We start from the raw sequence: 11,065 nt of genomic DNA on the forward strand, positions 1-11,065 counted from the left end.
GCTTTCTCTTTTTCATTTTGTTCTCAAGTATTTTCTTCTGATTTTTATTTTTTCCTATTTCGCTGTGAATTCGTCGCTGGCGTGAATTATCTCGTATTTTTCTCCCCCTTCCGTCACCTCCCGAAAGAAGAAGGCAGAGAAAACCCGGCGCCACCCGCACAACAAAAAGAGCAAAGTGTGTGATCTTCCTCGCCGGCTGCCTCCCGCTCTCCAGCGCTGCCTTCCTGAATGGCTGGCTGCGTCCGGCCCTGGACCTGGCCCCCCGACACCCGAGCGCCCTGATCGTCGCCGGCAGCTTCGCCCCGCATCCTGTTCGACTCTCCCAGCTCCCCGCACTCTTGAAACCGGGCGAGGGCTCCCGCCGGGACAGCGGCGGCGGCGCGGGCAGCCCCGGCCTCGGCTCGCGCTCGGGCTGCGGCCCCGACTCCGGCTCGGACTCCCGCCCGGGCCCCGGCTCCTCCAGCGGCGCTCGCAGGGGCGGCCGGCTCCTCCAGCAGCGTCTGCAGCCGCGACCTCCTCCTCCGCGGCCGCCGCCGCCCTCGCCGCTTCCTCTATGTCGGCTCAGCCCGCGCTCTGCGCGTAGCCCCAGCGGCCAGCCGGCGGGCGGGCGGGCGGGCGCCCGGCGCGGGTGAGCGAGTGTGTGTGCGAGTGTGTGTGTGCGCGGGGGTGCGGGCGAGGCGGAGGGCGAGTGTGTGCGCGCGCCGTGGCCCATGCCCGCCGCCCCCGGCGCTGCGCCCCGCGCCGCTCCCGGCTGCCGCCTGTGCCATTTCTGATTTTGCAACTTGGGGAAGAAGAAAAAAGCGAGAGAAGGGAGCTCGCTCGCCGGGGGGTGGGGAGGGGGGAGAGAGAGCGCGGCCCCCCCAGGAACGGAGCGCGGGGGGAGCGGGCGAGGGGAGCAGGGGTGTTGGGGGGGGGAGCCTGAGAGCCTGGGGGGGCTGCAAAAAGAGAGAAAGAAAACAGCAGGAACCACAACAAAACGCCAGCAGGGCGGGCGGGCGGGCGCGCAGCAGCAGCGGGGCGGCCGAGGCAGTAACGGCGGCGGCGGCGGCAGCGGCGCAGGCAGAGGCCGGTGCCCGGCTCGGGCTCGGCTCCGGCGACCCCGGGGCGCCCGGTGGGCCCCCCGCCCCCTCCCCCTCCCCCCTTCCCCTTCCCCTTCCCCTCCCAGCGCGCCCGCGCGCCCCGCGGCCCTCGGCGAGCAGCTCGGCTCCCCCCAGCGCTCCCCGGGCCCAAAGATATGGCAATGGTAGTTAGCAGCTGGCGAGATCCGCAGGACGACGTGGCCGGGGGCAACCCCAGCGGCCCCAACCCCGCAGCGCAGGCAGCCCGCGGCGGCGGCGGCGAGCAGCAGCAGGCGGGCTCCGGCGCGCCGCACACGCCGCAGACCCCGGGCCAGCCCGGAGCGCCTGCCACCCCCGGCACGGCGGGGGACAAGGGCCAGGGCCCGCCCGGTTCGGGCCAGAGCCAGCAGCACATCGAGTGCGTGGTGTGCGGGGACAAGTCGAGCGGCAAGCACTACGGCCAATTCACCTGCGAGGGCTGCAAAAGTTTCTTCAAGAGGAGCGTCCGCAGGAACTTAACTTACACATGCCGTGCCAACAGGAACTGTCCCATCGACCAGCACCACCGCAACCAGTGCCAATACTGCCGCCTCAAGAAGTGCCTCAAAGTGGGCATGAGGCGGGAAGGTGAATATTTCTTCTCTGCTTCTCTCCCTGCGCTTCGCCCGCCTCCCAGCTCTTTCTTTCTCTCTCGCCTTGGTGCCTGTGGCTGTGGGGATGGGGCTCCTGTGGTCCCAGCCCGTCCGGGCTTCCCAATCTTCGCTGCTTTCCTCCCCCAGCGTCCCCCCCCCCCTCCCAGCTCGCTGCCGCTGCCTCCCCCTCCCGGCCTGCGCTCCTCTCCCTGGCTCCTCCACCCCGCCCGCTGCCTGCTCAAGATTGTGTCCCTGGGATCGTGAGCTGTGGCTTCAAAATCCCTCCCTTCCTCTGTTGGATGTGCTCCGTGTGTGTCTCGCTCCCGCTTGTGTGTGAGGATGCTTGGGGCTGTGCTGGCATGAACTTGGGAGGGGTGCTGATTTTCCACAGAAAACCGTTTCTCTCTGTGTGTATTTTTGGTTTTGTTTTTTGTTTTGTTTGTTTTTCCATTCCACTTTCTCCTCTGTCTCATCGTACCTTTTATTTAGAATGGGAGAGGACTGGGGCTAGAGGAGCCTGAACCGTAGATTCATTGCTGCCACCATCCTTTAGGAAGCTTAGCTTGGAAAAAGAGGAGTGAGATTTATTGCACTTGTAGGTCTAATTAGGGGGGAAGGGGGGCGTCTGGCCTGCTCACTGGCTCCCTCTCCTCTTCGGGGATCTAGGGCCGCCTCCTCCCGAGCTGTGGCCTTGTTTTCACCCCTATACTTTGAAAGGAAAGTTTGTGACTGAACCCTGCTTTCATAGTAGTGTCATTTTTAAAGCTTGATACTCGGTTTATTTCTTCATCAAACTCCACCCTCTGTTTAAATACTGCATACAAATTACAATTTACAGCGGCATTTACCGAGCCTTCTGATTTGGCTCTAATGCATAGGCTGCGGCTGGCATGAGCTTCTGCGTCATTTAATCGATGTGTGGGATTTTTTTTTTTTATTAAACACAACTTTTGATGTTTAATTTGGATATGCTTCATGTTCGTGTGGCATGAGATGGAACACTTTTCTTTCAAATATATGTAGCGGTTTATAGTTAAAGTTTATCTCCTGACAATCATTAAAGATATCTTACAGTCAAATTAGTAAACCAGTCAATTTCGAAGAATGTAGATTACTTCTTGTAATTGACTTCAAAATTATATTTTATATACCACAAGAAAAGAAATTGAATTCCTTCAGATCTCAGGGAGAAGGCAAATGTGACGACTTCATTTCTAGCTCCAGGGAAATTGTGCAGGCATCTGAAAAAAAGAAAACTTTGAATTGTGCTCTCATTTAATTGAAAAATAACTGCCAAGTTCAAAACTATAATTAGAAAAAGTCTTCTAACCATTGTGTTTCAAGAGCGTAAACTGCACTGGAACTCTTGTTGGAATTAGAACCAAAGAAAACAGTGTAGAGCCTGAGATAGGTAGGGTAGCTCTGTGACCATGAACCTACCTTACTAATTTGTGGGGTGGGGGTGGCAGCTCGGTAACTTTCTCTAGAGTTGTCTTTGTTTACATGGCAATTGAAAATGCTGGCACTGTTGAAGTAAAACATACACATAAAAAAAAAAAAAACTTTGGTCAGCTTTAAGAACTCAAAGCATGCTTACGTTTTGCATTCAGATGGCTAATGAATCCAGTGTTTCTGCAGTTGCAAGCTCGCACAGTCACTGGGCAAAGCTGGCTGCAGGTTGCAGTGGGGCATCGCACAGGACAGACATTAATTGTAGTTTCTACTTTTTTCAATAATGTTTGGCTACTGTAAGTTCAACTTTTTCTTGAAATTTTTAAATTTTCTGTTGCTTTTAATAGTGAGAACTTTGTGTGGGGCAATCAGGAGGAGGGAGGACGGGAGGAGGTGTGAGTGATGCTTTACTCCTGGTCCCAACGTGTAAGTGCTCAGTAAGATATGGAACTTGTGTCTCTTTTAAAGATTATTCTCTAGCACTTTAGAGATTATGGGAACATTTTATACACTTGCTGCTTTGCAAGGGAAGAGTGCTCTAAGGTTTGTGGCTGCTACCACAGCTTTTCTCAGGTTTCACTTATTTTTTTTAAAAAAAACTTTGATTAGTATCATTCTGGAAGGATGAATGGGGTTTCATTTATCTCTGTGTTGCTTCTTAGAAGCTGGGAGGTTGGGTGGTACTTTCTTAAGCTATCCTGAGCTAGGGGCCTTGCAGTCAGGCCTAGTTCTTCCCGAGCTATAATAGCCAGGGATGCAGACTGTGGGTGGATATGTGGGACCGATGAAGGTTCACCCCAGATCTCCTGGCAGTGTGGTCTGTGAGTAAGAACCAGCAAGAGAAGATGCTTCGGGAGCGAGTGGCTGCAGGGAAGACCCACGTTGCGTCGGGCGGGCGCGCTGCGGCTCGGTGATGTTCACAAGCCCCCCTGGTTGCACATTGCCTCTTTTCTCTCTTTCTTTTTATCAGCGGTTCAGCGAGGAAGAATGCCTCCAACCCAGCCCAATCCAGGCCAGTACGCACTCACAAACGGGGATCCCCTCAACGGCCACTGCTACCTGTCCGGCTACATCTCTCTGCTGCTGCGCGCAGAGCCCTACCCCACGTCGCGTTATGGCAGCCAGTGCATGCAGCCCAACAACATCATGGGCATCGAGAACATCTGCGAGCTGGCCGCCCGCCTCCTCTTCAGCGCCGTCGAGTGGGCCCGCAACATCCCCTTCTTCCCGGATCTGCAGATCACCGACCAGGTGTCTCTGCTACGCCTCACCTGGAGCGAGCTGTTCGTGCTCAACGCGGCCCAGTGCTCCATGCCCCTGCACGTGGCGCCGCTGCTGGCCGCAGCCGGCCTGCACGCCTCGCCCATGTCCGCGGACCGCGTCGTGGCCTTCATGGACCACATCCGCATCTTTCAGGAACAGGTGGAGAAGCTCAAGGCGCTGCACGTCGACTCAGCCGAGTACAGCTGCCTCAAAGCCATCGTGCTGTTCACGTCAGGTGAGGCTGCGGTCGCGGGGAGGGCAGGCAGTGCGGGGAGCTGGCGCGGGCGCGGCGGGTGCCTGGCTTCCTGCAGCTTCCGCGCCGCCGCTGTCGCCGCCAGGCCGGCCGGGCGCTCGAGCCACCTTGGGCCTGCCCAGGGTCTGCAGCCCGGGTGCGTGGCTGTCGCCGGCCGCGCCGCTGCCATCTTGGGAGAATAGCGGTGCTGGAGCAGAGGAGGCTCGGGTGAGGCCGGCGGCCTGGCCTGATGGATGGCCTGGACCCCGCGCGCCCCGAGAGTGGGGCGACTGTGTGTCTGGGGAGGCAGGGCATTGTGGATCGTCTAGCTTCTGTGTGTGAACTCTCTGTGAGTGTGTGTGTGTGTGTGTGTGTGTGTGTGTACAAGAGCTCAGTGTTTCTGGGGGAGGAACGATACAGAAGGAAGGAGAGAACGTGGGAAGGTGGCTTCCTAGTCTGTGTGGCACTCTCCTTGGATGAGTTTCCCGACAGAGAGACAGACAGAGGCGGAAAGAGAAGAATACGCACAAATAAATCATAAATAATCCCGCTTTATTGCTGCCTGATTTTCCCTTATCGGAAACCATTCATGTTTGCAGTTGCTGAGGTTATTGAGGGTCGTAAAAAACGGATTCGATCTAAACAAGAAAGATAAAAACAAAAGCAATACTGTAAAAACCGCAAGCATGAGAGGACTAGGGCCGGGAGATAAATTTCATAGCTATGCAAACACACAAACACTGGAAATTTAAAAGGATGCCTTAAAATATCAAATTAAGTGCAGGCGGTGGTAACATGCATGTTAACAATCTTTCTTATGATAGATGGTTCAAATTAACTTCCAGGAAAGTGCATTAACGTTGTCTTTGAAGGGCTCTGGTCTAAGCCTGTGAGAACACTATCCGCTTTTTATTATTGGAACCTATAAGAGGAAAATATATACACACCAGGGACAGCAGGTAACGGGAAATACAAACAAAGCCAGAGAGAATTCTGCTTGGGCAGAGCTGCTTAAGATGTGGGCCTTGGGCTCTGCCTACTGTAAGTAAGGTTAGCTACAATCTTACTACCGTTATTGATACTATTGTTTTTAATTCCTCGATTAGGAGAACAAATACATCATTCTAATAAATCTATCCCAGTCAGGCCCTCCAAAAGCCAAATTAAAACCATTCTTGAGCAGAAATGGCAAAACTCTTTTTTCCCAAGGCCTTGTTGAACAGTAAGCAGTGGGGTAATCTATCACGATTTCTCCTCTTCCATGCATGGAGAGTCATATTTACATTGTATCAAAATGACTCTAAAATTTGCACAATATTGTAATGTAGCAAATGTAGTATTAATATCGATCTGAACAGCAGATAATTTATTTAGACAAGAGCAGCTCATTTGTATGCAAGGTGGCCAGAGCCTTGGACTTGCCCCCCCTCCCCTTTTACTCTCAGTGCAAATGCGGCTCTGCTAGGGAGGGAGGGAGTCATTCTTTGCAAGGGGATAAAGTGCAAAACTTAAAACAAATGGAAGATTTATTGAATAGCTTCCTCCGACTTTGAATGCATTTTATCTTAATAAGTCTTCTTGATGGAAATGTGTTTTTCAAAAGTGACAAAGAGCCTGGGAAGCAGTGAGCAGGATCCTTTGACTCTGGCAGGCCCAGGCCTGGCTGGCGCTCTCCTACCCACCCCTTTAGCCAAATCCACCAGGAAGAGAGCCAGTGTAGAGAAGCTAGGGTTGTAAAATCGCACCCAGTGAAGTGTCTTAAAGCACAAGTGTATGACTTGGAGCTGGACAGCAAAGGTCTCTCTTCTCTTTCCCTATGCCCCTAAAGTTCTCTGAATACCCTTTTCTTTGCTGATTTTGTTTCAGAGAGAGAGAGAGAGAGAGAGAGAGAGAGAAAGAGAGAGAGAGAGAGAGAGAGAGAGACCAGGCCTAGGACTGTGTGGGCTACAGGGAGCATCGTGGAATTATGCACGCTTCACTTTTAAACTTTCCATCCTAAAACATTTCTGTGAAAAGTTCCTTCATTTAAAAAAAAAAAATGTTTTCCAAAGGAGTTTTTTTTTTTTTTTTGAACCAGGTTTTCAAAGTGCAAGGGATGCTGAGACATGAACAATAACATTATTTTGTTGGAAAATCGCAGCCAGAATATCTGAAAATGGAAATTGACCTATCAATAATAACTCACCTTCCTTCACCCACCCACTTCCATACTGCACATTTCCACTTTTGACTAAACTTGTTTTGGTTGCTAGCCAGGAGGGAATTCATGGGAAGCCTTCCCTAAGCCGTCCAACTTTTAAGGAAACTTTGAATGATGGAAAAGACAGTTTTAGACATATTGTCCAATATGGCTTGCCCTGGCTACGTTTTTGAAGCTGGCATGGGTGTCCCCTGTGGTGGTTTTCACATTTGGTCTCCGGATGGTGTATTTAATCCTTAATATTCTGGACATCATCCAAAGACTAGGTCATGACCTGAACTTACTTTGAAAAAAATTCTTTAATTCATACACCTAAATATTCCTTCAAATAAATGAGACTGACTCTGAAAAGAGCCATCTAGTTAACATAAATACAATAAATCCATTTTCTGTGCAATAATAACTTTGATTTCTAGTTATGGCGGCTGATTACATCTATATTTCCTGAACACTAAACTCTTCTGAATGCACAACATGAAATACATTCTCTGCAGTACAAAGGCTAAGCCGGGAGGCCTGAGCAGTAATGGTTATTTATTTACATAATTTCTTTTCCTTATACTGTAGAAGAAATATTAAAGGTTCCCACACTGACAATACCATATAAAAAGTGAGACATGGATTTTGTATGTTCTGTCTCCTTTTCTTATCTGGAGTATAATTCGTGGGGACAAATATGTACTAAATTACACCCTTCGCTGTCCTCTCTGTACCATCACAACCCACCAATTGATTCAAACATTCACCCTGTCTGTCTACAGATGGGAGAATCCTGCTACAGGGGCGAATGATGACGAAGTGTGTGAAGGTGGGCCTGAATTAGGACTCATGATGAGAAAGGCCATGGGGATAGGTGACTGGGATGACAGAGACCACCAGGGTAGGTGACTGGTACCTGACAGGCAGCCTCAGTCCCAGGCACTTCATTTCAAAGGTAGAAGGACCTGAAAGCAGTCAGTATCGGACTGAGGGAGTGCGTGCCTGTCTAGGCTTCTCCTTGGAGATGCTTAGGGAATGAGGAAGTGACTGTACTCCAGGGACCCTAATGTTTTACTGATTTAAGGAGATGTCATATAGATATTTAAGGGAAAATCTGTTGGGATATCAATGGGTCTTTCTCATATTGTGTTGTCTGTGGTTAAGACTATCCCATGGTGTGAGGAACAGAAAATGTATGCAAGGCAAGATATATGTAGATACATCACACACACACACAAGTCTGTGTGATGGACATTCAGCAAGGCTGTGCTAGAAAGCAGGCCCAAGGGCTGACCTGAGAGTCTCCTCTCTACATATTAAAGTCTCAAGGAGGTGTTCCAGTCCTGGCCTTGCTGGCCATAATAATCTCCCTGGCATCCCAACTCAGACCAGTATGGATGCACTGTGCCAGCTGGATGGAGTAATTAGACATCTGAGAGGAACCCAGTCTGGACCTGAGGTCAAAGGAGACTTGCCTCAGAAGTTCTTGAATTATCACCAGTTTTATTTAAATATTTGCTTGGGGCCATACCCTTGTAGATGAAGGTGGCAGAGTGCTTTGTGAAGCCATTCTTGAACCGATACACAGCATGGAAGCAGCAAACATGGATTTTGCTTTGAATAATTTGTTGTTTTCTTAGGGTCACACTTCCCCATTATACAATGTTCTGTTACAGGTGTTGTCATACATGAATTCCTTCCCAGATCTATATATTAGCAAATGCGGTCTTTGATCTCCAGCCAGCTTACTGGCTGGCTAAGGGTTCCCTCTGTGATCATCCTGTTTTTAAAATATGTCATATTTGTATTAAGAAATAACCTAGAGAATGAGGGGAAGCGCCACTGTCTCTCTGGTTGCTTCACTCTGGTTAGTGGATGTAGGATAATCTGCTGTCTTGAAATATTTTTAGATGACCCAAAAGAACTTTGGTTGGTTTGAAATGACCACAACAATTTTTAGTTGTCATCATTTTATAAAGTGCTGTGTGTGCACTTCTCTTTTATCTCCCCACACCCCCCAATTCCCTACACCCCAGTTCCGAGGCAGAAGCATCAACTGCCTCTAGCCTAGCTTTGTGTCTTACTGCTGAAGATGTTTCATTTCTGCAGCCTGAAGTACCTGAACCATATTCCTCCTGATTATTAAACAGCTTACAGAGATGTGACCAATTTTCAATTACTTAATCTAAGAAAGAAGTGTCCACTATCACTGAGGATTTGTTGCAGGGCTCTGTCCTGCAAATGTAGTTGAGCGGCGAATCCTATATTGGTATAGGACAGGGTTGATCTAATTCTCCTTCTGCAAGCTTGTGATCCCTTACCCCCTGCCACGGGTATTCACTGCACAATCTAGAGTCTCCTTGAGTTTGCTGGTTGGGGGTCAGTTGGGTTTGGAGAAGGGAACTCCAAGAAGCCTTTAAAAACTGTTTCCAAGGCTGTATATTTCGTCAGGGGTTCCAAGCGCCCAAAAATCAGGAGGGAAAGGGGCAAATGCTTTTCTTTTAATGAGTACAACCAGAAATATGCTCCCCTGCAAACATGGATTCGCCATCATGCATTATTTAATCCAAAGGTGAAAGAGGGGAAGCAAGGCTCTGGCCAGGCTGTACCTCTGTATGCATGTGCATCTCTCCTGTTCTCCCAGGCATGGTGAGGCTTGGATTTATTGTTATGTGTATAGGGGGGTGGGAAAGAGGACAGCAAAAAGGCATGGAGGGAAGGAGTTCGTTTCCTTTTCTTCTATTTCTTTTCCCTTTTCTCCTCAAAACATTAATGGTTTATACCTTTTCTGCTCAACCACCTAACAGTCTGTGCCCTTTCCCTGTCTCTCCCTCCTGTGGCTGCTCTGGCAGATGCTTGTGGCCTGTCGGATGCTGCCCACATCGAAAGCCTGCAGGAGAAATCGCAGTGTGCACTGGAGGAGTATGTGAGGAGCCAGTACCCCAACCAGCCGAGCCGCTTCGGGAAACTGCTTCTGCGATTGCCCTCTCTTCGCACAGTGTCCTCCTCGGTCATCGAACAGCTCTTCTTCGTCCGTTTGGTAGGTAAAACCCCCATCGAAACTCTCATCCGAGATATGTTGCTGTCAGGGAGCAGTTTCAACTGGCCTTACATGTCCATCCAATGTTCCTAGACCTTGGGTGTTTCCCACCTGCCCCTGCTCCCAGACTCCCTAGAGACCGAGGACTCACTCTGACCAAGGACTCAAAAGCCTTTGGGGATGCTGGTATGATGCACCAGGCAGGCAAGGCAGAGGGGAGAAGGGCTGGGGACAGGAGCAGCCCAATCTGCAGGAATGCAACCTGAGCTGCAAACCAGGAGAAAAAGAGACTCATTTAGGATCTGATCTGTAAGTACATTGGAAAGGAAAGAAAAAAGACCACATGAATGGTGAGAAAATGAAAAAAAGATATTTGGAAGAGAGAACCATGAGAAATTTAATAAAATAGAAGGACTGTGATGGACCTTCCAGGATTTATTGTGGATGGATGTGGATATATTCTGTACAGAAAACTACTCATGGAAGTGGACTGAATCCTATGTAGAAACACACACTGAACATTGTTATTCATTTTGTAAAATACTAGTCTTTATTTTCATTTTTTTGTAAAATTTAAACATCGTATGCGCATAAACAAAAAATGAACAAGAATTAGGGGGAAATAACATTTTCCAAATAATTATAAAAGATTTGTCCTGTGTCTATGTATCTATATCTGTTTTGTATTTTTCTGGTTCCAAACCAGATTTCCTGTGATTCTATACTAATAATTTTTGATATAACCCTTTGCTTCTTATAATGAGTGCGATATATGTTGTCGAGGCTGTTCTTCAAGAATTAAAATTGAAGTGAAAATTTAAACAAAAATAAAAGAATTTAGCAAAACACATGTGTCTGGTTGCTTGAATTATATCCTCAGAGCAAGAGAAGCTCGTGGATAACTTGTGGATAATTGAATATTGTTAGGATCTGGATTGTTCCAAGGGAGAGGAGACTGTTAAGGTCAAGCACTGAGTTGACTGTATCTGTTTCTTAGGCCAGCCACTGCATCGCTTTTGTAAAGTTGAAGGAAAGGCCAGGTTGCCTGCCTGCATACGGTGGGGGAGAAGGAGAAGGCTGGGCCTTGGTGGCCAGACAGAAGTCTTAATTTCTCTCTGAGGACAGCCTTGAGTCAGAGGCCCGGGGGAGGCCAAATTGCTTTTGAGGCACAATTTCCAGGCACATGGACCTCACAGCTTGCTTCAGTGA

General features: G+C 49.4%; 1 protein-coding gene across 1 annotated transcript; it reads left to right on the top strand.

Moving 5' to 3' along the window:
* Window positions 1-957: 957 nt before the first annotated feature.
* Window positions 958-10,631, top strand: Nr2f1 (nuclear receptor subfamily 2 group F member 1). The gene is made up of 3 exons (XM_052159617.1): window positions 958-1,685; window positions 4,113-4,640; window positions 9,669-10,631. Exons 1-3 carry the CDS (start codon window positions 1,235-1,237, stop codon window positions 9,947-9,949), a joined length of 1,260 nt encoding a protein of 419 aa, XP_052015577.1. The 5' UTR covers window positions 958-1,234; the 3' UTR covers window positions 9,950-10,631.
* Window positions 10,632-11,065: the final 434 nt, after the last annotated feature.

This window comes from Apodemus sylvaticus, chromosome 16 (assembly GCF_947179515.1).
Source record: "Apodemus sylvaticus chromosome 16, mApoSyl1.1, whole genome shotgun sequence".
Taxonomy (NCBI): domain Eukaryota; kingdom Metazoa; phylum Chordata; class Mammalia; order Rodentia; family Muridae; genus Apodemus; species Apodemus sylvaticus.